The sequence below is a fragment of the Perissodus microlepis genome, chromosome 6 (assembly GCF_051167445.1).
Source record: "Perissodus microlepis isolate ML-2025 ecotype Zambia chromosome 6, ASM5116744v1, whole genome shotgun sequence".
NCBI lineage: Eukaryota > Metazoa > Chordata > Actinopteri > Cichliformes > Cichlidae > Perissodus > Perissodus microlepis.
In genome coordinates, this window is record NC_140466.1 from 42,156,543 (window position 1) to 42,181,758 (window position 25,216).

Here is a 25,216-nt window from a genome sequence, read left to right on the forward strand (position 1 = left end):
TTCATTTCAGTGATAATCAGCACTGTACCACCATAAGATCTAATCATCAAGGGGTATTGGTGAAGTTGCATGAACGGCAAAAGAAAAGAGCCAGAACTGTTTCAGTGTGTTCTCAAATTTTTCAGTGCAAAATGGCAATGGTATATAATATACCACCAGAATTTTCTGGAAAATAAAATAAAAAATGTTAGTGCTGTTCCAACACTACAGTGAAAAGTTTATGTTAACAACAAGTCAAAAGTGAATTTGTATGTTTATGAATTTTTGGTAATTGCAGATCAAGTTTTTGATCAAATTTACAATATTTTTGTGTTTTATACATTTTGTGGTTTGTTATTATAACGCCCGCTGTTGAAATGGAATCCAACAATGTTTGATGTTTTACTACCACAATAAAGTGGGTCAAACACAAAATTGGGTAGTTATTGTTTTGCAAAATGAGTATAACCTTTACTTTTTTCTACTAGTTATGTCTGTAGAACTTTATGTAGTTGTACCATAGAGAGACATCTCAACCGTTTGGTAGAGGGTAATATTTAAAAAACTATAAGGTGTGTATAAATTTTTTTTTTGATTGTGATCATTATTGACCTAAAGGAATAGAAAATATGAACAAATAATTTTTTCATTGTATTTTTCTTGGTGAGGCAGTCAAAGGGTTAAGGGCTGTTGGTCCGCACAAGTATAGTAGCATGCCAATTTTTTCTGTCCCCTCACAAAGATGTCTAAACATGTACACACACACACACACACACCGCATACAATACAAAGACAGACTTTCAACAAAGAAAATAACTTTTTTCCTCTTTTCCATTCTCTTAAACCGTGATTGAAATGATTGACGTGGATGTTTATAATCACTGACATCAATCATTCTCATTTCTGATGTGGTTAAATTCACAGGTTTTTCATGTGAAAGGAGGCAGACATTTTTTTGCAGAGCTATGATCTATAAGAAGGTTCTTCCATTGTACAACATTTATACTTGTTTTTGATTTACAACATCAAAATGTGAACTTTTTGGCAATAGTAAGGTCTGGTCTTTCCCATCTACCCCATCAGACAGTCCTGTCCTACAATGCAAGAATAAATCTGTGCGCAATGAAGGAAAATCTCAAATAAATATTGTTTTTGCCTTTCACACCCTCAGCTCCTAGTAATGTACACTGCTCAGTGAGTAAGCAAGAGAAGAGTCAAAGAGTCAAATGCTTCCTTCTGAGGTGTCTCCCACTGGGACTTCAAGTCCACATGAGCACAGATGTTCCTGCACACTGTCCCAGCCACTTCTGAGTGTACACTGTCCTAGCATGCCTCTTACATCCTGCTGCTATGTATTAGATAGTCTCCAAGGCACTTTTGCACAGCCTGCAGCTTGGGTTCTGTCTGCCATGATCAGTGCCTCTGTGCTTGGCCTTTATAGCCACTTCCTTGTTGCCATCCACTTCCTGTATCTGTCATAGTGCATCACATGCATGGGCTCGGTCATCCATGACAGTTCCTTCTCTTATTCATTATTACAGTAGCAGTAGTAGTCCTCAGCTGCCTGAGGCACTCTGGGAGGGGGGCATATTCCTGATACACTCGTGGATATGCCGTGTTTTGTCCAGGATCTTGGCTGTAACACTCACCAATCCTCGCCATCCCCATTTCCTCCTCGTAGAGCTTCAGTGTGTTGGACTTCAGGTGGGGCCTCCTTCCAGTCGGACATGCCCAGAACACCTAAACTCCTAATCAGATGTAGGAACTACCTCAACTGGCTCCTTTTAATGTGGAAGCGTAGCAGCTGTGTGGAAGACAGAACTCCTCATCCAATCCCTAAGGGAGAGCCTCCCTTCAGAGACAACTCACTACCCAGTGCTCGTGACTGTTAGTGAGAGTAGGGCCATATGCTATATTGCCAAAAGTACTCACTTTATAGACCTTGCTTTCTGCACAGTCATGTCTTTCACTCTAGAGAACATATCTGTCTCTGTTGCTGTCACTGTTACTGACAGCGTTGCTTACACCACTGCCTCTGATATTTTGATTTTACTTGGTGATGCATGGCTTGGATCAGCTTCATGGAAACCGATTCCATGAAGCTCTCTGTGCACTGTTCCTAAGGTAATCTGAAGATGAAGTGTGGAGATCTGTAGTGATTGACTCTGCACAAAGTTGATGAACTTTGCACAATGTGCGCCTCAGCATCCACTGACTCCACTGTGATTTTGATGATGAGATAGCCTTTATTTGTCAGTTGCAGGTCTTTTGCCCACAACCGAGATGACAGACCTTGCCGACCGTACATACAATACACAAACATCACATTGGGGAGACAGGTCAGGCTAGGTAGCGAGGAAAAAAACATCGAAATGTGTAACACAGAAGGATAATACAGGAATGCACAGATATCAACACACCATAGCACAATAAACACAGACAGCAACATGGGAAAGAGTTCCAGTGTGTACATCTGATCTGGGACCGCTGCAATCTTTCGACTGCGCCTCCAGCTGACCCGATGTCCACATCAGAGGGGAGGTAAGCGTTGGAGGTGGCGTTGGATCCGGGGTAGGGAGGGTGATGCGTAAGTGAGTGCTTATCAGTATCAATATCAGTTTTCTACTTTTGGCTCTCGGAGGAGGCGGACGCACTTTTTCTCCTCTCCCTTATCTTCCCTGCTTATGTCCTTGTCTAGTCTCGTGTTTTTCTGTATTACTTTCCCTGGAACACTCTCTCACAGTCAGTTTCTAAAACCTAAAGAGAATTACGGATTTGATCAACTGGTCTCTGAATGCTACTGACACCCTTTTCTCAACGAGAAGTCTGGGCTCAGGAGAGCCCGAGTGCCCTGGAGGGACTTTCCCTGCTGGATACACGATGGACGGGTGGCAGGAATGGAGGGTCGTGTGCCTGGCGGGACTGTCGATCGAGGACGCTGAAGATATCTACCTTTTTACAATGCCTACCACTCTGTGGCTGAGTTGCTGTCGTTCATGTCCACTTTGTCCTCTCACAGCACCACGCTGGAACTTCACTGAACTCCTGAGAGTGACTCATTCTTTCACAAATGTTTGTAGAAGCAGTCTGCATGCAGAGGTGCCTGATTTTATACACCTGTGGTCATGGAAGTGATGGCACACCTGAATTCAATGATGTGGCTGGCTAAATAAATACTTTTGGTAATATAGTGTATTGTCTTGAGGAATTCTGGACTGAGACAATATTTTAGTGCTGCATATCTTTAAAAAGGTCCTCTATGCTGTTGCATTCTGGGGCAGCAGGTTAAGGGTCGCAGACGCCAACAGACTCAATAAAGTGATCTGCAAGTCCAGTAATGTTGTGGGGATGTTGTCCAAGATAAGGACAATGTTAGACAACACCTCCCACCCACTCCATGAGGTCCTGGCCACAGGACACGCTCAGTGAGAGACTGAGATTACCCATAGTGCACCACTGATTGACAGGAAATCAATATCTCTGTACCTCTCCAAAAGTTGATTCTGTTCATCTGGACGTAGCGTTTTGTGGGAGAAACGTTTCGTCACTCATCCAAGTGACTTCTTCAGTCTCAGCTGACTGCAGGTTTCAATCTTATAAACAGTAATGGGGGACATCTAAAAGCTGACGTGTACCGTAAACCTACACATACGGATCAGTATTTAAGGTTTGACTCTCATCATCCACTGGAGCACAAACTGGGTGTCATTAGGACGCTAATACACAGAGCAAACACCATCCCCACTGACATAGTGGCCAGGGAGGCAGAAGAACATCAAGAAGGCCCTGAGTAAATGTGGTTATCCCAGCTGGACTTTTGTCAAAGCTGGAAAGGCTCCTAAAGAAAGCTCCAGCTGATCCAGGAGAGAAGGACAACCGCTGCCCAAGTGAAAACCTGTAGTGATCCCATATGTGTCAGGAGTATCGGAGCATGTTGTGAAATCTGTTTATGTTGTCCTAGTAAGGCTACCATGGGGGCAGCCACTAGAGGTCGCTATAATACTGGTGTAAATAAATAAATACATTTTTATTTATATAGCACCTTTCAAGACAGAATCACAAAGTGCTGCACATAAGATTACAAGTCATAAAAAGATTTAAAAAGAGAAAATAAAACAGGCAAAAAATTAACCAAAAGCAGTTTTAAAAAGGTGAGTTTTGAGTTGTTTTTTAAAAACAGCTACTGAGTCCACAGTTCTTAATGCTTGGAGGAGAGAGTTCCACAGTCTAGGGGCCACAGTGGCAAAAGCTCTATCACCCTTAGTCCTCCTCTTAGTATTTTTTATAGCAAGTAAGCCCTGATCAGATGACCTCAAAGACCTGCTAGGGACATTGGGCTGTAGCAGATCAAAGATGTAGGCAGGTGCCTATGTGTATATGTGTTCTTCTGAAATTGATGTAGCCACGTACACTGCTGCTACAATTCAATAAAAGCGGTTCGTGACAGAACCCTGCGTCTTATTGCCTCCGATCATGACAGAGCAGTTGAGACGCATTTTTTCTAAACCCCGCGTCTCTGTGGCTTTTAAACCCCAAAACACGCTGCGCCAAAAATTGGTCCACCCCAAGGATCGGGTCCCCGATGCAAACAGAGTAACATAGTGTACGCTGTTAAGTGCCAGGAGGATTGCCAGGATTTATACATCGGGGAAACCAAACAACCTCTGGCGAAGCGGATGGCACAACACAGAAGAGCCACCTCGTCAGGCCAGGACTCTGCAATCTATTCACACCTACAGGCCAGTGGACGCTCTTTCAATGATGAGGATGTTCACATCCTGGACAGGGAGGAACGCTGGTTTGAGCACGGAGTCAAGGAGGGAAAGACCATCTCTGAATGGAGGAGGGGCCTAAGGGTACATCTGTCTCCATCTTACAATGCTGTGATTGCAGCCATTCTCCAACTATGTGAATGGTACTCATGGCCATTGATCAGTGGTCTTTGATCAATGGTCTTTGATCAGTGGTCATGAGAATTTGCATAATTAAGATTAAGGAACTGACCTCACAGCCCATTGTTCCTCACTGGGCTGGTTTCAGTCAATATGCAGATGTACTTTTTATAAGTTTGGGGAAACCTGCAGTCAGCTGAGACTGAAGAAGTCACCTGGATGAGTGACGAAATGTTTCTCCCACAAAATGCTACGTCCAGATGAACAGAATCAACTTTTGGAGATTTACTTTCCTGGATGATTGAGAATGCATCAAGACATATCTCTGTACCACTCCTCCATCTAATGCACAGCACGCAGTGCAGCAGTCACAACCTTCTGCACGCGCTCCACAGTGAAAATAACAAACACCAACGTTTTTTAGTATGTTGTAACCAGTGTTGGGGAGTAACGGAATACATGTACCACCATTACGTATTTAAAATACAAAATATGAGTAACTGTATTCCGTTACAGTTACCATTTAAAAAGGTGGTATAATGTGTTCTCAGCTTGTTATAATTCTAGACAAAGAGGAGTAGCAATTCTAATACATAAAAATATTAATTTCACAGTACTCGATACAGTTATAGATCCAGAGGGCAGATTCTTAATCATTAAACTATCTATACGTGATAAAAAGCTATGTATTGTAAGTGTATATGGTCCAAATGTTGATGATCCCTCATTCTTTCACGGTTTTTTCAGTGCACTCTCTGAACACTTAGATTGCACACTTGTTCTTGGGGGAGACCTCAACCTGGGACTAAATGAAGACATGGATAGGCTCAATACAGCAGGAACTCAGCGTAACTGGCAGTCCACAAATATAATCAAACAGTATATGAGCGACTTTGGCCTTTGTGATGCATGGCGCTCCCTTCACCCCAACAGTAAGGAATATTCTTTCTTCTCACATGTCCATAAATCCTACTCTCGTCTGGATTATCTTTTGGTCAGCAGCTCACTGCTGAGTGACATTACAGACACTGAGATTCATCCTATAGCTGTCAGCGATCATGCTCCTGTATCTTTAACACTAATACAGATGAATAATACTACACCAAGTAAAAACTGGAGATTTAATACATCACTGCTCAAAGACGAAGAGTTTATCAAATACTTTAAAAAAGAATGGACTCTATATTTAGGCTTTAATGACATTCCTGGAACATCAGCATCTGTCCTCTGGGAAGCAGGGAAAGCCGTGATGAGAGGTAAAATAATCTCTTTCTCGTCACATAAGAAGAAAGAAGAAAACAAAAAAATTCAGGAACTAGAGAAAAACATCAAATCCTTAGAAAAAGCCTATGTGTCACACCAAGATCAAGAAATATTAAACAAAATACGCAAAACAAAACTAGAATTAAATGAAATTATTAATAAAAAGACTAAATTCTTAGTACAAAGACTTCGCCTGCAAAATTATGAACACGGTAACAAACCCGGACAATTTCTTGCTAACCAGTTAAAAATCAATAAAGAAAAAAAAACTATATGTGCTGTTAAAGATGTATCTGGGAATACAATATATGATCTTAAAAAAATAAACAAATTTTTTAGGGATTTCTATAAAACGTTGTATTCACCACAAATAAACCCATCTAAAAACGAAATTGATCAATTTCTCGACAACATAACTCTTCCAAAATTATTAGACACCCAAGCAATGGCACTGGATTCGCCACTGACGCCAGGTGAACTCCAGGAAGCTCTGATAAGTATGCCCAATAATAAGGCTCCAGGTCCAGACGGCTTTCCAACAGATTTTTACAAAGAATTCTGGACAATTCTGGCACCAGTTTTTCACAGGATGTTGCAGGAAATCAAAGAAAATGGTAGACTACCACCAAATATGAACTCTGCAAATATCAGTCTCTTACAAAAACCAGGCAAAGACCCTGTATTTCCTTCAAGCTATCGTCCAATATCCCTTATTAATGTAGACCTTAAAATAATCTGTAAAGCTCTCTCAAAAAGATTAGAGAAAATAACCCCCCTTTTAATTCATCCTGACCAAACTGGTTTCATAAAAGGTAGGCACTCATCAACAAATACACGTAGATTACTTAATTTAATAGACTACTCATGCAGTAAAAACATTGAAACTACAATATTTTCTTTAGATGCAGAAAAAGCATTTGACAGAGTTAACTGGAAATTTCTATTTGCAACTTTACACAAATTTGGTTTTGGACCCTCTTTCATAAACTGGTTAAAAATATTATATAACTCCCCAACAGCTTGTGTCAGAACAAATGACCAGACATCCTCCAGCTTCTGTCTCCTGAGGGGCACCAGGCAGGAATGCCCACTCTCCCCTTCACTGTTTGCAATTTTTATTGAGCCACTAGCAGCAGCAATTAGACAGGCTACAACAATTAAGGGCATAAAATGTAAGAATGTAGAACATAAAATCAGCCTTTATGCGGATGATGTGTTACTTTTTCTCCAAAACTCACAAACCAATATCTCTGGGGTAATTGCATTGATAAATTCTTTCTCAAGTGTCTCAGATTATTCAATTAACTGGTCGAAATCAACAGTTCTTCCGATTAATTGCTCCTTCCATAATTCTTCTCCTTCCCCACTGCAATCTGGAAATATAAAATATTTAGGTATTAATGTCTCTCCTAAACTTTCAGAATTAACTAAATTAAACCACATCCCACTTTTAAAGACAGTAGAAGGCGACCTAGCTAGATGGAAATCTTTACCCATATCACTCATGGGAAGGGTCGCCGCTATAAAAATGATGATCTTGCCAAAAATAAACTATTTATTTTCAATGATCCCAAATAAGCCATCACAAGATTGGTTCAGATCTCTAGACTCGTATATTTCTAAATTCCTTTGGAAAGATAAACCCCCACGTATCAGCTTAAAAACACTACAAAGGACCAAGGATAAAGGAGGATTAGATCTGCCTAACTTTAATCACTATTTTTTAGCCAACAGGCTTCAGTTCATCTCTAGATGGTTTAAACACACCCTCTTAGATGAACCTTGGATAGATGTAGAACAGGCACTATGTAATAACCTAGAAATTTCAGACCTACCATTTATCAGTTCAAACATCAAACGACATGAATGCTTTAAAAGCATCGACATCAGCTCTTCTCTGACAGCATGGTGGGAGTTTCTAAAAATGACAGAGTCTTCATTAATCCCATGCAAACGTACACCTATCTGGAACAATCCGGACATATTACAAAACAATAATATGATAAACTTTTCAGATTCGAGTTGCAAAGGAATTAAATACTTGGAACATATGTTGGAAGGAACAGACTTTATTTCGTTTGACAGACTAGTTACACAATATGGGATCAACAAGAAACGATTTTTGGAATATCAACAAATTAAATCCATAGTAAAAAAGAAATTTAATCCCAGTGAAGCTGAATTACAAACACCACCAAGTGTGGTACAATTTTTTAGTCTAAAACCCCCCAAATTATTGTCTAAAATATACAGAACACTTTCTAAAATAGATGAATCAATATCCCTCCTACTGCAAAATGGGAAGCAGATTTATCGATCAGCTTAGACCCAAACCTTTGGTCTCAGATATGCTTAAAAACCTTTCAATGGATCAGAAATCCCAGTTTGCAATTAATACAATACAAAATATTACACAGAGTGCACTATACTGGTCATCGGATGTTCAAGATGGGCTATACGCCTTCCAACAACTGCTCACACTGCACAGCAAATACACCGGACAATTACATCCACGCTCTTTGGTTCTGTCCACCAGTTCAGAGGTTTTGGCGTGAGATATGTGAAGACTTATCAAAGTGTCTGAAATGTAACATTCCAGCCTCCCCTTTAGTATGCTTGCTGGGCAACTTGGATGAGGTCACTGCAGAAATAAACACAGCCCACGTTGTTTTTACGGCCCTATGCATAGCCAAGAAAATGGTCCTCATTAACTGGAAAAATAAAAATAATCTTAATTCTAACCAATATAAAAACCATCTAATAGATCACATTAGTCTTGAAACAGCCTCTGCCATCACATTTGATCAATCCCTTTGGGCTCCTTTGATCGGCTTCATCACCTAGTGGGGGTGGGGGGTCATGGTTTGGTCCTGCCTTCGCTATTGTGGTTGATATGGGGGTAGGGACGGCCTTAGGGCGTCTGGGGAGTCCCTAGGGACGTTTCCCTGGAGGGCCTAACCTGGGGGATGTGGCCATGACCTGGTTAGGGGCTCTGGTGGCTCTTAGATGGTGTTTTCCTTGTGGCTGCGTACAGCGGAGATGGGGGAGGGTCTGTGCTGGTGGACGTTGGTTACTGGCCTGGTAGCCTGGCTGCCCCTGGGTGGGTCCGGGATGGGCATGGAGGCTTGGGGGTCTGGGGGTGCGCCGCCCCCGGTCTGGGGTGCTGGCTGGGCCCTGGGGGCTTGGGTCCTGGCTGTTGTGTCGCCGGAGCTGTGGGCGGGTGGGTGCAGGGGGGCTCAGCCCCAGTGCAGGGGACCTCTGGTGCATCGGCCCAACTAGGGGGCTCTCTAACTGGTGGAGAGGTTGTTATATCTTTGCAGGCGGTCTCCTCTCTACAGGAGCTCACTCTGCAGGTGGGGGAGAGATATAGGAGAGGTGGAGAATGAACTCAACCTGGGTGTCTATTGTCTTGTGTAGTTTGGGAGATGATTGGATGATGGGGTGGGTGCAGTTTTCTCTGGGGTGGAGTCGGGTGGGCTGCCCCGGACTCTGTGGGGCTGGGCGGTGCTGCTGCTGCGGGCCCCGGTCCGGATGGGCCTGGGCCCCCTTGCCCTGGTGGGTTCCAGAGTGTGGGGGTGCCTACTGGGGTCAGTGGGGGAGCTGGCCCCAGGGAGGGGCCGCTTGCCCCTCCCTTTCTTCCCTCCCCATCCTCAGCTGCCTCCCTATTCCCGCTCTACCACACCCACCCACACACGCAGGGCTTGGGGTGCAGGTATGTCACCAGGGTGCAGGGGAGGCACTCCCCCTCTGTCCCCTTCTGGCCGCCTGTGCCTCAATTTTATTCTGCAACCTAGACATCCACATTACTCACACTCTCACATAACACATACATATAGGGCCTTGGGGGTGGGCACGTTTTACAGCATCCAGAGGATGGTCGTTGTACTCCAACCCACCTCTGGCGCTGGTGCCCTACCATCAATTTTAAATGCATTTAGACACTGAGGGTTTTCGGGAGGAGCCGTGCTGCTCTCTGAGAGGAAGCTAGTACCATGCTCTCCTGAGTTTTAAATGCACTTTAGAACAGCACACAGCAACACTACATATGAGCGGGCGTAGGGAGGTTTGAGGTCTTCACTCACCTGTTAGCCGTCAGGGCTGGGGGGCTGGGAGGAGGTGCTGGCCGTCAGACTGGGGTCTGGGATGCGGGGCCTCCCTGCTACTGCAGATAAGGAGGTGGTCCGCTTGCCTCCACCCCAGAGAGAAGGGTTACATCTCCTGGGTCTAGGTCCGGCTTGCCCCTCTGGGGGCGGGGGTACCTGGACCTGGGATATAGAGTATGTTTGGGGAGTGTGACTGTCTGTGCAGTGTCTATTTGTGTCTGTCTACACGTTGGGTGAGTGCCGAGTATTTGGTTGTGCATATGGGGTGGGAATGCACGTCTGTGTCCGCGTGTGCCTGTTCGTCTGTGTCTATATGTCAGGTTGGGTCTTAGACTCAACCTCTCTGGGAACATCTCAGGCCCTCCAAAGTACGGAGGCCTATCTCCCCTCACCACACTCCCTGCCGGTGGCTGATGCCCTCAGACGTTGGTGTGTTGCTGGTCCTTGTCGACTGGGGCTGGGCGCTCATGTATGTACCGGCTCACTCCTGGTGGCCGATTGGCGGGGCCTGGCGCCTGTGGCCCGGCTGGGCCCCTTCCGGGGGGTGGGGTGCCCTCAGGCCTCTGGCCTCTGGGCCTGAAGCTCGGTCCTCTCTGGCACAGCTGGCTGCCGGCAGAGCCCGCGGGCACGCCACTGCAACCCCCTCTGGCCTCTGCTCCATAGCTGCTGGGTGACTTCTCGTTTGGGGCTCTACTCAGCTCTTCCCAGGAGGGTGGCACGGTTCCCCCCCCTTTTGGTGGTCCTCCTCGGGTCCTCGTACTCTGGGGCCTCTGGATGTCTGGGGCCTGGATCTCCTCCATACCTGCTTCATGCCCTGGGGGACGGGGCTATGGCTCCCCACACTCCCTAGCAGATCATTACATGGAGAAACCTTTGGAATACAAGCATGCTGATCCACACAGGTGTACACACGGGTGTTCACAGACGCGGACTACACCTTTCTTGGCTGCTGCCTCAAAGCACATTGTGCGCTGTCTATCTTGCGTGCTGCACAATAGCGTTTAATATTTAGTATCTACTGTTATCTACTGCTAGCTAGTTTATTGTGATGGCGCTGTATTTATTATGTTGCTCTTTGTTGTTTGCTTTCTCTTCTGTTTTTTTTTCTCCATACAGGTGATCCAGGTGTTTTGTTTGTTTTTCTTTCTTTCTTCCCCCCTTTCTCACCGTCTCTTCTCCCCTCTGGTTTTCTTTCTCTCCCTCTCTTTCTTTCATTCTTTCTCCCTGTCCTATCCCCCAGTCATGTCTGTCCCGTTTGTAGCAACCGAAAATTAAAAAAATACATAGTTATAATAAAGGTCAATCAAATGGACCAATATGGCAAGGCCATGATGATCCACTTGGTAAAATAAATCCGCTTGGCATCTTTCTTGGCCTTAAGACAACAACTCTGATGGTTAAAGATCCAAACGGGACACAAAAAAAAAGAAAAGAAAAAAAAAAGGTGATATTCAGAATACAGTTACTTTGTTGAAATAAATGGATTACACGGCGGTATTTTCCTGTTTCATATTGTCGCGGGTCAGGACTGTTTGGGTGGCTGTAGCTCAGGTGGCAGAGCAGGTCAGCCACCAATCAGAAGGTCGGTGGTTCGATCCCAGGCTGCCTCCTGGCTGCATGCCAAATATCCTTGGGCAAGATACTAACCCCATGTCTGCCTACTGGTGGTGGTCAGAGGGCCCAGTGGCGCCTGTGTCCGGCAGCCTCGCCTCTGTCAGTGCGCCCCAGGGCAGCTGTGGCTACAATGTAGCTTGCCATTGCCAGTTTGTGAATGGGTGAATGTAGTGTAAAGTGCTTTGGGGTCCTTAGGGACTGAGTAAAGCGCTATACAAATGCAGGCCATTTACCATTTGTTTGACAGCTATGTTCTGTTGTTCCAGGCGGCAGCGTTACGGTTGCCATGGTTACAGGATGACGCGCTCTCTCTGTGACTGTGTGTTTCCTGGGTGAGAGAGCGCCTTTTTGTTGTTGTTGTTGTGCTAAGCTATGCCGAGCAGTTGGGTTACCGGCGGTGCGTTTCTGTTGGAAAATGAATGGCTGTGCTCACTGGCAACTCGGGGAAGCAAGACTAAACGACACCTCTGTCTCCTCCTTGTCTGAGCTAGCCACGATATGTATAATACATGGCGGTATTTTCCTGTTTCATGTGTTGGGCTATACCCTCTGTATTTTTGGTAATTCCACGCCAGTGGAAACCCCCAAAAAACACGCATTAAGAGGCCCTAATGCCTGTGTCTCAATCTCGCGTCTCATAATGACGTGAAGAAATATTTTTAAAAATGATTTAATATGAAGGCAATAGGCAGAACGCTACCCTAAAAAATGTAGCCTCACGGGCAGTGTAGTCCATGCTGCAGGGACTGCCATACCAGTTTTTTATCTGTGAGCGCGAGGAGGGAGAAAAATGAGAGTGGAAAAGTACGAGCTGTCACCGAGAAACAGGAGCTGGAAGCATGGAAATATAATAATAACCACTGCAGCCAAGAAGAGTGCCTGATGAGCCCAGTTGTAAGTACGCTATTAAGACTCGACTGTACACCGTGTTCGTGTTTTCCTCCGAAACAATAATTTCCGTTGGAGCAGCCCTTCAACGCCTCTCTCTGTCTTTCACCTCTCTCTGTCTCTCGCAAGCAAAGTTGACCCAGACAACAAAGTAAAGCTATTTTTTGGCCACGAGCCCGACGTGGAACCCGACGTATTAGCCAGAGGTCCCTTTACTATGGTTCGGAGGCGCGGACCTTCAGTAATACTAATAAATCACACAGCAATAGTACATTCATGTAGTTGTAAAAAGCATGACAATATATTAAGTAATCCAAAGTATTCAGAATACGTTACACTCATTGAGTAACGTAACGGAATACGTTACAAAATACATTTTGGGGCATCCATCCATCCATCTTCATCCGCTTTATCCGAGGCCGGGTCGCGGGGGCAGCAGCCTAAGCAAAGAGGCCCAGACCTCCCTCTCCCCAGCCACCTCCTCCAGCTTATCCGGGGGAACACCAAGGCGTTCCCAGGCCAGCCGAGAGATATAATCTCTCCAGCGTGTCCTGGGTCTGCCCCGGAGCCTCCTCCCGGTGGGACATGCCTGGAACACCTCACCCAGGAGGCGCCCAGGGGGCATCCTTGTCAGATGCCCGAACCACCTCAGCTGGCTCCTTTCAATGTGGAGCAGCAGCGGCTCTACTCTGAGCCCCTCCCGGATGGCCGAACTTCTCACCCTATCTCTAAGGGAGAGGCCAGCCACCCTTCGGAGGAAGCTCATTTCTGCCGCTTGTATCCGCGATCTCGTTCTTTCGGTCACTACCCACAGCTCGTGGCCATAGGTGAGGGTAGGGACATTTGGGGCATGTATTCTGTAATCTGTAGTGGAATACATTTTAAAAGTAACCTTCCCAACACTTGTTGTAACACTGTAATATATTGTATTGTTTACTTTAGTTCAGTCTGTTACTGTTCTTATTGTCTCGGAGCCACTGTTACCACATCATTTCTTTAGGGATTAATACAGTATTGTGACTGTGACCAAGCAATAATGACACAGTGGGTGAAAAAATGCACACACTGTGAAAGTGGAATTAGAGAGAAACAAACAACACCAAGGCTGGAGCTTATGGCCTTTCAGTCAGATCAGTCTGGAGTAGTGATGTGTCGGTCGCGAACGAAACGGCTCTTAGAGCCGGATCTTTGACGTGAACGACGCGAGCCGGCTACTTATTGCGAGCCGTGTTTTTTTTTCTTTTTCTCTCACCCTCTCTCTTGCACTTTTTTCCGCTTCACCCCGCATGCGAGCCTTGTGCTTTGCGCTGGGATGGGGGGGCGGTAGCAGTAGCACAGAGAGAGAAAGAGAGCCAGGGACAACAACGTCACATTAGAAAGGTATAGTAATCATCCACAACTATTTTCAGTTGCAGATGATAAAGGATTCAGAAAGTTTATTCATGCAGGTCCATATGACAGAGAATATGCATCTTCTTTTTGTTTTCATATTTTAATTTATATTTAATTGTGTTGTGGTTTGCAGTGTTTTGTGTTGTTTCACTTTAAATTTGTAAAAGGAAAAAGCTGAAAATTTAAATATTTAAAAGTTGAAATGTGAATAGTTTGTTTTTTGTATTATATGATTTATTTATTACATTTTATGTGGAGTGAATAAATAAAAGTATATTTACGGTGGCACCTAGAGACAAAGCACGTACAAACCTCAAAACAGTTACGAACTCTGAAGCACGTACAAACTCCGAAGCACGTAAAAACACGTACAAAAGACAACAGAAGTGCTCCAGGATGCTAGGCACAGTGTTGAGCTTTTGTTACTTAGTGGCTACACAAGCCAGCAAGTACCAACGACCGGATTTGGTGTGTGGTAATAACAGGTAAATGAACATTTGTTTTTAAATTATTTGAATATATATGAGTGCTTGTGTATAAATACAGCTTGTGTATAAATACACAAACAATACACATATGCTTTCAATTGTGTAATTTAAATGATCTAGGTAGCTCTGTTTTGGAAGTTCAGTTAACGCTAGAAATGTGTTTTGGAGTTTGTACGTGCTTTTTGGAGTTTGTACGCGTTTTGTCTCTAGGGGCCACCGCATATATTTATATATAAACATATATAAATAAAACCACTTTTTTTTACGTTAGTAATTCCTTTTGTGCATAATTTTATATTATTGCTAATAATAAATTAATTAAAGCAACAAAACAACCTGAAGAGCCGGTTCGGAGCCGAAAGAGTCGGGTCTTTTTAGTGAGCCGAGCCGAAAGAGTCGATTCTCTAAAAAGAGCCGGAAATCCCATCACTAGTCTGGAGTGGAGCGCTCTGTATCTATGCTCCACACGTGGGCGCACATGTGAGATGGCCATGTGCCCCGAACGCAAACAAACCTCTTCAGCCAATCATAAGACTCCCAGCTCGCCCTCCTCCTCTCCGAGCTGCTGCTGCCTGCAGTATTGCAGCGGAGTTCGGAGTAGTCGGAACATGCTGCCGGGGCCGTGTGGAGCTACCGAAGTGTCCCGGAAAAGAGGTGCTGAGCCGGGCCTGCGGCCGAGGCACGTCTCGGAGAGGAAGCGGGCCTGCTGGGGAATTCTGACCAGCCAAGGTGGGCGCATTGATGTGTTTTGGGTGGAAGCACATTGGCGGCGGGGGGATTTCTGTAAATAGCCCTATCAGAGTGTCAGTGTAAATAACACACTTTCTACAAGTGTGTGGCTGTCAGGTGGAAGTTGAGCGTGTTTGGAACAGCCCTGCTCCAGGCCCAAGCGGGGCCTCCAGCAGTTTGACTGGAGCTGAGCAGACGTATGGAAACACTGCCGGCCGGGTGCTTTCATACTAAGGTGGTACATTTAAACGGGGTTTGCACTGAAGAGCTGCTGCTCTGTGAAGCAGCTGGATTGAAGATCCTTAAGCTAAATCAGCAGCACTACTTGTGAAAATACCCACGCAAAACTCCCGATTAATGGCACAGCATCAGTATACCTGTCCAAAATAACTGTGTTTGAACTTTATCACGTGAAACTGCAGTAAGGCCTACATTTAAATTAGAAGAACACAATAATCTCTTTATTACAAGCTGAAACACTCACACAAGCACAGAGCACTCGCTTCTGTGTTTACAACAGGCACTTTGTGTCGTGAAGTACAGATCTTACCACATTACACAGAAAACCCAACAATGTGCCCATCGCCTATGTTCTCCAAGCACCTGGTAACAGAATGGAGGAAGACCTCCAACAGAACCAGGCTCAGGGAGGGTCATTTATCCTCGGGCGTTGGAGGTTTAGGGAGAAAAGAATGTCATGAAGGCAGCTCAAGCGTCTTTTCCCTTAGGTTTCTTTGAAATCTGATTTTTTTTTAATCATAAGTGACCATGTCATCCCTGCTGGCTGTTAGAAACAATGGAGGTTCACAGACCTCAGCATACACCTCCATTTTCAGCTGTACAGTCACTGGGCGTGTTTCAGACATGCAGCCTGCTATGCTATGTTTGAATAATGTCGGTAAACAAAGTTAAGTAAAAATTCTGTGTTAGCGGAATTCATCATACATTCAGTTATTGATACAGAAATGCATACATGTGCTTTAATGCTGGGTCATAATTAGCCAAACACAGAAAGCTGCTCAGTGTATTTGTGAGCTGTTTGTTACATGTTCAGTCAGTAAATACTGATCTAATGGAGGCAGCACTAAGGTCTATGACGTGATGAACAGAATGGATATTCTTGTCCTCCCACAGTCCACAGACACGCTTGTTAAGTTCACTGGTGAGTCCACACTGGCCACAGGCGTGAATGTGAGTGGGACTGCCCACTGTGTCAGCACTGTGCAGGCACCCTGCCTCGCAGCCAGCTAGCTGAGAGCGGCTCCAGCTGTTTATGACCTTCATAGGAAGTTTCTTTGTGCTTGCAAACGAGCTTTGCATTTATTTTTCTTCTATTTTTGACAGACGTCTGTCGTGATCTCTGTCTCTATCTCGGACTTGACTGCGCTTTTTTTTTTTCAAACCCGCTAACTAAAGATAGCCTGGCCATATCAGACTGGCTTACTACACCCTCCAGTGTCCTGTTTTAGAAAGCCAGTTTCAAATAGTCAGGATACCCAAGTCTGGCACCACTGACAAATGTTACCAACCAGCTGACCCAGCTAGCACAGAGCTACACTGGCAGATGTTACTAAAAGTTATTTTCAAAAGATGTGTGAATGAAATGTTCCTACATAAGGTGGAGGGTGAGGGAAAGTGGGCTGTTTCAAGTAAAACATTTTAGGGACTTGTGATTGTATCCTGTTATGTTCTGAAAGATTCCTGCAACGCTTCATTGTAAGAGTGAGGAAGACTCCCAGTGCAGCAGCACGAGTCTGTTTTCAGGAGTTACTGAGGCTGGAGGTGGTTAATGCTGTGAACACGTCACACACGTGCAGTTTGAAGGTTCAGGTTTCAACCTTTGGTTAATGAATGGTTCTAAATTGGTTTTGGTTAGTTAGTGTTAATGTGGGCCATGCAGGGTTAGGGTTATTACAGTTAACTACAACTAAAAGACTTTTTAGTTCATAACATAAAACTAAACATTTTCAAACAATAACGACTAAACTGAACAAGGAAGCTCATTCTGGAAAATGACTCCAACTAAACTGAATCAAAAGCAAAAAGTCCAAATGAAATAAAACTAATTAGAAAATAGAAAACTATGATAACATTAGGGGTGGGGGAAAAAATCGATACTGTGTAGTATCGTGATATTTTGTTTGCTAATAATGTATCGATACAGGGACAGCAGAAATCGATATTTTGTTACAAAAAAGTTTTTGTGGACTGGAACATGCTCTGACTTCAGAGCATGTTGATCCTTTTTCTGAGCAAGAATCCTGACTTTCCTTCACTGTCCAAATGTGTGTAACTTTTTTTTATGGCAGCAATGAACATGACAGTTTACTTATTTTCATTTAAGACATGTTGTATTTTAATTAAGTTTAAAACTTTTTTATTTAATGTAAAATTATATTTTGTTTTAATTTACTTTCAAATTCTTCAGTTGCTGAAGGGGCTGCATAGGTTTCACAAATTTCATAGTTCAGAATAGCTATAATTGTACCAGATGGTAAGTTGGACTAGACTGTAATACAAACCATTCAGTTTGTCAACAATAAAACTGACTGAAATGAGAGAAAGACTGAGTGTGAGACTTTGTTATTAGATAAAATGAATATTGATAAAGTTTACCTTTATGTACAGAATCTGAATATCGCAAAATATTTTTAAAAATTGCAATAATATCGTATCGTGCGTTAAGTATTGTGATAATATCGTATCGTGGGATGTATGGTGATTCCCACCTCTAGATAACATTAACCTAAAGTCAGCCCTGTGAACATGTTTTTGATACACAATGATTTAATGACACATTTGTAAAACCTGCAGAAAGCTTATTTAAATGTAGCCCAGTTAAACCCCCGCGGCAGCTGTGTCGTACCATCCACAGGACGCCAGCAGCAGCTCACTGGAGCAAGGCTGCGTTCCTGCTTAACTGTGTACTGTCACCTGGATGATGACCAAACGTTTCTCCCACTGAAACATCCAGATGAACAGAACCAACCTTTTGGGATTTCCTTACCTGGATGACTGAGCATTAACTGTGCACTCTTAGCAGAAACACTGACTCATTGAATTGGAGACTCACTGACAGAGTGGGCTCAGCTTTTTGATCAGAGAGGTTCGTTATTATGATCTGGAGACACTGCTCAGTGCTCTGCCACAGGAGGAGCCTGTCAGTGATCCAGCTCATTATAGTCGCATCTGATCATTCTCAGTGTTTTGTTGGTGTTTCGATGGCGAGGTGATTCTTAGTCTGACGTGTCCCGCATACAGGAAGGACAAACAGGAGGAGTGGAGGGATTCTGCTTAAGTCAAAATGTCCTATATCTACCAGTGGCTGGATGTGCCGTGGGGAGACGGAGATATGGGTATGTTGGATGTGAGACTGTGTGTGGGTCTGTGGTGTGTGCTGCAGTGACAGCTGAGGACGTGCTGACGAGCTCTAAATGCAGGTGCTGACGCCCTGCTACAAAACAAGTAAAAATCACATTTCTCATTAAGTGCAATTCTTTGTGATTCGTCCTGTTTTCTACCTTAATTGCAGATTAAGCAGCAATTTCAGGAGCAGGACCACGCCTCCAAACACACTCCTCTCATCTATATAGGTTCCCCCAGTTCTGCAAGCTCTTCATTCTCGTTTACGTGCCCCACCCGCCCTCCCTTTTCAATTCTTTAGCTTCTTCTCTTCTATTAAGTACATGGGGATCTGTCAGGCCCGGGAGCTGTCGCCGATCCCCTTCGACGCCTTCCCCAAACCACAGCTCAACTCATGTCCAAGCATTCACCTTTACCTACTAAAATGCTGTCAAACATAAAATGAGGACGTGCGCCCAGCGAGTGAAATGTTCTATAAGAGCGAAATAAGCCACGATTAGTCGACTATCAAAATCGCCAACGACAAATTTAATAGTCAACACTTCGTTTAAAGCCTTGTAAGATCCTGAAAGACGCAGGAATAAGTAGTAGGATTTAAGAGTGGAATAACGGACTGAAACAGAAGATGGCAGCACTGCATGTACAAGGATGCCAGCTGCCGTTAAACCCCGAAGAAGAAGAAGCAACTCCTGTATCGTCGATATGTCCAAATTCAGGCCGCATCCTTTGGAGGCCGCATTAGAAGGCCGATTACATAACAGTGATGTGACGAAGGCTTCCCAAATCCAAAGACTTCTGCAAATGCAGCCGACAAATGCGTCCTACTTTTCCCCAGATTTAGCACGGCTCAGCCAATTCCAGTTTCCAACAATGGCGGCAGCTACTGACTTTTAATATTACTCTTCTTAATCATTCTGGGTCGCAAAACAAACTTTTAACATATTTTCAGGCGAGAATGTAGCTGTAAACTTCAAATATCTGCTCGGTTTATCAAGACACCACATATTTGCAAAAGTGCTCCGACGTTTTCGGAGATGTGTGTTACCCACCAGCTCGATAGCTAGCCGGGGGGTTCACTGGTCACTCGAGCCGACGAGAATTGCAGACTCCCGGCAAATCGTTTTCAAACCCCCCGTGGACTTTCGCTATTTGGGTTAAACATGATATATAAGTCACTTAGATAACTTAAAACTGTTATTGTTTGGCTTTTTTTAGTGTTTGATTTGTTCCTGAGTAAATCGTTTGGCTGAGATTAAAGTTAGTTTTGACACAGCTGAATAAACGTCAAACAGAAAACTGATTAAACAGAAGTCTGAGATGGTCAAGAATTTACTCCAGTGTCCTGTTATATTTTAGATAGCAAGGAGCAGACGGCCGAGTTTATTAAAAGTTTAATAAACTATCATCTTGTCTTTATTTTTAGTTAGCACATACCTTAAACACCTCAAGCTGTAAGCTAATGATAGTTAAATAAGTGCGCAGTTTTACATCCAGTGGATGATGATCTGATTAGTCGACTAATGGCAAAAACAATCGGTGACTAGTCGACTATCAAAATAATAGTTTGTGGCAGCCCTGCCACAAGAAGATCCTTCAGCTCCACAGTAAGATATAGTGGAGCATGGAGCCACATGCCTCCAGTGTGTGTGGGATTCAAAGCTTTCCTGTTGTGGGGTTAGGGTGTCAGGCCGCACGTGCACGTGTGATGTGTGTTCATGGGTCGCAGAGAAGGGAGATGCTCTACTGCTTAGTGTTCAGCAACACAACGGCAGGGTGTCATCATAGAAGTCCTCACATGGACAAACATGTTGTTACTGTTTCATCGTGGAATTCCTGATCTTCAAACTAAGCCTGAGACAGAGTTTGAAAGCACATCAGTCATTATTGAGCTCAGGCTGGTGCTTTGTATTCCACTTTCTATTACATGTCTGCATTTTTTCTGTGTGTGTGTGTTTTCAGGGTCCTGGGCAGATCGTTCTCCTCTCCATGAAGCAGCTTCTCAGGGTCGGCTGCTTGCCCTGCGCACTCTGCTGGCCCAGGTAACTGGACATCGATGTGAGGCTCCGGTAATCGCTTATCAGTTTGAATAAAGCCGACACACGTCCCGTTATTTACATCTGTTTTTCAGGGCTATCACGCCAACATTGTCACCATCGATCATGTGACTCCTCTTCACGAAGCCTGTCTATCAGGACACGTCGCCTGTGTCAGAGCTTTACTAAATGCTGGAGCTAATGTGAGTATCAGCACCATCTTTACATCTGCATGGACGCACCGTGTGTTTGTGTCCAGCAGCTGTGTGTGTGTGTCTAGGTGAATGCTGCTACCATTGATGGTGTCACTCCTCTGTACAACTGCTGTACGTCAGGGAGCGTCGGCTGTGTGGAACTGCTCCTGCAGAGCGGCGCACACACACGTGCGCATCACACACACTTCCCCTCAGCTTTGCACGAAGCCTGCAAGAGAGGTAAATATAGCCAGCGCACTGTTTGACTGTGGGTAACATGTGTTAACTGCAACTATGTGAGCTTTGTGCTGTGGTGTGTGTACACGTGCAGGTAACAGCCACTGTGTGGAGGCCCTGCTGTCTCATGGAGCAGATCCAGATTATGAAGTTTCCCACCTGGGCTCTCCTCTGTATGTGAGCTGTCTGCACCGACACACAGCCTGCTCAAAGGTCCTGCTGCACAGAGGTGTGAGTCTCATTCACTACAAAGCTGAGTAGCTTCACCTGATGTGGCTCATGTCTGCAGGGCTGTGACTGATGTTTCAAGCTTCGGAGTCCTCTGAACAATCACCTGACAGCTCTCAGACGCTCGTGCTAAAATGAAAGCTCCCGTAACCGTGGAAATACATCTGAAGGTGGAAAAAGTGAAAATATGAAGTCACTAACGTCTCTTAACCAGCAGCTGGGGTCATAACTCGTACTCCTTTAAGAGACTATATTACCCAGTTCTTCAACAGCTGGTTGCCCACAGAAGCCAAGATAAGCGTAAAAATCTTGGTTCTCACGTTTAAGTGCATCCATAACCTTGGCCCTCCTTATCTCTGTGATCTGCTTCATATCTCCACTGTTTCCCGCTCTCTCAGATCTGCCACTCATCTTGTTGTTCCTTGTGCTCGTCTCCTCACTGTGGGGAGCAGAGCTTTCAGTTGCTCTCCTCCTCGGCTCTGGACTCACTTCCTCCACTCATATGTAGGGATGGGTATTGATAAGATTCCATTTTCGATTCTGTATCGATTCTTTTTAAAAAGGAGAACACTAAGGTCGATTAGCTCAGAACTTTGTTTTATATCTTCTCTTTGAACAAGATGGAAAATTAGGAGTAACATGGCCTTACAAACCCAGCAGTGTGATCTTAAGAGATCCAGCCTACGGCTCTTCAATGGGGTGTCACAGGGTCCCCAGGAAAGCAAAATGTAAATGTAAAATAATAAAATAAATATTCTTCTGTAGCAATAACAAAGTATAACATAAATGATTCTGTAGCAATTACACAAGAATATCCAGTAATGTCCCTGCCTACAATTAAACACATTCACTTACCGAAAATCATCTGCTGTGGCAAATGGGTGCAAACCTTTGACCACAGACTGAGTCTCTGCTCGGTGACATTCGTCTGAAAGGAGACGCTGCCGGTAGACTGCAGCGAGAACTGCCAGCACCTGAGCCAGACTCTGTCTGTCTCATCATGGTCACCTAAATGCACAGTAATGGCAGGTTTTGTAATAAGGCAGATCGCACTAACATAATATGCACTGTTAGTTGATTATTTACCTGCCGCGTTAACGGGAGAGGACGTGCAAACGTTACCGCTGCTGCTGGGCTGAGATTCACGAGTCCGGAGCGAATTAAAAACACGACATTCATTTAAGGTCATCGCGTGTTTTGTGAGCAAATGCTTTTGCATATTCGTAGTGTTTCCTCCCTTACATGAAATATCTACTTTGCAAGTATTGCAAGTTGCCCTGTTGTCATCCGTTCTCGTAAAGTGTAACCAAACTTTTGAGCGTTTGAGCCGCTGTGTTTCCTGCCAGGTAAATGACGCTCCGCAACGTGGTGACGTCATTCGGGGCGACTGGAATCGATAAGGGAATCGTTTGCAAAAATGGCAAACAACTCCAAGGAACTGAGACAGTGGGAACCGGTTCTCAACAGGAACCGGGTTTCGATACCCATCCCTACTCATAGGAAATATAGATTCCCGTATTTAAGTCACAGCTCAAAGCCTGTTTAAACTGGCTTACTCACTTTAATACAGATCTTACTTGTTGTCAAATCTTGTTTGTTGTTTTTCTATTTAAATGTATTTAAATCAATTTTTTATTGATATGTTTTTTCTTTTTGTAAGGCGCCCTCAAATAAAATGTATTATTGTTATGATTAACCCCGAGGACAGACTATGGGGAGATGTAGATGCACTGCAAAGAGGAGAGTGATAGGTCAGGGTTAGAGACCAGAGTCACGGTCATGTCAGTGTTAACACACAAGAGCGCGGTTTCCTCCCGGGCGTGTTAGATAAGAAGGGGTTAGATAAGAGAAGATAAGGTATGGAAAGATGAGGAAAAATAAACCTTTGTTAGTCCCACACCTGGGAAATTTGTTTAACAGGCCACGTCCTAAAAAAATAATAGAGGACAGTCCGCATGGTGGTGAGCACTGCGCTCTCACAGCAGGAAGGATCTGGGTTTGATTGTTCTGGTCGGCTGGTCTTTGTGTGTGGAGCGTTCTCCACACCCACAGTCCAAATACATGTATGAAGGGTTTCTTTGATTAATCTGGATTGGCCTTGTGTGAGTAAAAGCTCTGTAAAGTGCTTCAGGCTGCAGAAAAAAGTGTTGTAGGGTGATGTGTGAACAAATGTGCTTGTGGTTTGGAGCAGCTCGAGTGGTCTGTCAGACAAGAGCAGGTCTTTCTAAATGTCTCTGTGTCGACTGTCCATGGTCACGTTTCCTGGCTCTGTGGGTGTGTCTGATCTAGGAGCAGATGTAAGTGTGGGCAGGGGCTGCGACAGCCCTCTGCATGCAGCTGTCAGACAGGACAGCGCAGATCAGGTGTCACTGTTGCTCGACTACGGGGCGAATACGAACTTCCGAGACAGCAACAATCAGCGGCCGGTGGAGCTGGCGCCCCCTGGTGGGAAAACACACCAGCTGCTGCTGGCCTTTGAAGGTACTGGTTGTGCTGCTGTGGTGACTCTGTTATTGTGTAGAACCAGATGAAACTAAGTCGCTCTGAGTCACAGCAGCTCTGTCTCTGTCTCCTTCTAGCTTCTCCAAGGAGTCTCTGCCAGTTGTGTCGTCTTCAGATCAGAAATCTGATTGGGCGATCCAGACTGAACTTGCTCCCTGTGCTTCCTCTGCCCGGCCTGCTCACTCACTACCTGGACTACAGAAGCAACGAGCAGTGACGCCACCGTGCACGCTGATATCACCGCTCTGTGGTTACACCGAGTCCGCCGACATTTCACACGAGGACACTCAGACCTTCTGCTGCATGCTGTACTCGCTCTGTTGCACAGCAGATTACTTTCATCGCCATAACTGACGATCTGCTTTTTTCACTAGGACTTTAGTTACAATGGGGACAATTTGTCTTTGTGTCTTAAACAGAATTTGATTGTTTTTCTTCCTTTTGTTTAGCTTTCCTAATGACTCCTCATGAACTTTAGGTGCTGAAACGACTGCTGTTTGCTCTGCTGCTCTTATCAGGTCTCAGTCTGTAGGTCTCGCCTTAGCTTGGCGATGGACAGTCTTCACCGTGATTGAGCTGAGCGCCTGTTTCAGCCATCATTGTAGTTTCATTGTTCTGGCTCAACTTCACCTGCTTCCAAGGGTCACGGAGAAGACAAAGATCTGATGACGTGAAGACTCCAGGGTGACCGACATCAGGGTCATCCTGGTGACTGGATGAATATATTTCATGGAAATGTCCTGGACCCCAGTGTGATGGTACCCGTCCTCCATCATTGCTGTTACCGTCTGAATTCAGTCCAACACTGATCAGAACAACACTGGATAGCCCTTCATGACTTACTTTGCGATTTCACTTGTATTTATTCATTTCACTTCAGCTTCGTGTGTATTTTTTAATCTTTCTGAGCTGCTCGTTTTGTGATGTCATATTTATTTTATTGAGTGAGGCTGTTTTCATGTTGTGACTGCTGTAATGTGACCATTTCCCAACGTTTGGGATGAATAAAGTGTGTCATATCTAATCCTCTTCAATTTCTTATTTCCTTGGTAAAGTTATTTATTTGAAGGTCGGGTGTGGAAATACCTCAGCGAGGTGTGTGGTTGTACAAAACATGCAGGCGTTTAATTGGTTAGTTGAGTGCCTTTCAGTGTGTTGGCATGTCCACGTCTTTATGTGGCTTAAATTAGGCCAGACACGTCTGAGGTGTTGTACAGTTACCTGTACACACCTGTGATTCTGCTCTCTGCATTCTCTTGGTACCAGGTGAGACCGAATCATTGCTTCTAATGATCTGGACTTATTATCACC

The 25,216-nt window shown here is 44.5% G+C and overlaps 1 protein-coding gene across 2 annotated transcripts; it reads left to right on the top strand.

Annotated features, from left to right (window-relative positions):
• The first annotated feature begins 15,083 nt into the window (after positions 1 to 15,083).
• LOC146386310 (ankyrin repeat and SOCS box protein 5-like) lies at positions 15,084 to 24,929 on the top strand. Of its 2 annotated transcripts, XM_084932421.1 has the most exons (8): positions 15,236 to 15,348; positions 18,610 to 18,704; positions 20,671 to 20,750; positions 20,840 to 20,947; positions 21,025 to 21,178; positions 21,270 to 21,404; positions 23,693 to 23,884; positions 23,983 to 24,929. In XM_084932421.1, the coding sequence occupies exons 2-8, from the start codon at positions 18,653 to 18,655 to the stop codon at positions 24,120 to 24,122; spliced, it is 861 nt and encodes a 286-aa protein (XP_084788547.1). In that variant the 5' UTR covers positions 15,236 to 15,348; positions 18,610 to 18,652; the 3' UTR covers positions 24,123 to 24,929. The 2 variants fall into 2 exon arrangements, with proteins under 2 accessions (XP_084788546.1, XP_084788547.1); XM_084932420.1 differs by lacking the exon at positions 18,610 to 18,704 and having other exon boundaries at positions 15,084 to 15,348.
• The last annotated feature ends 287 nt before the right edge of the window (positions 24,930 to 25,216 follow it).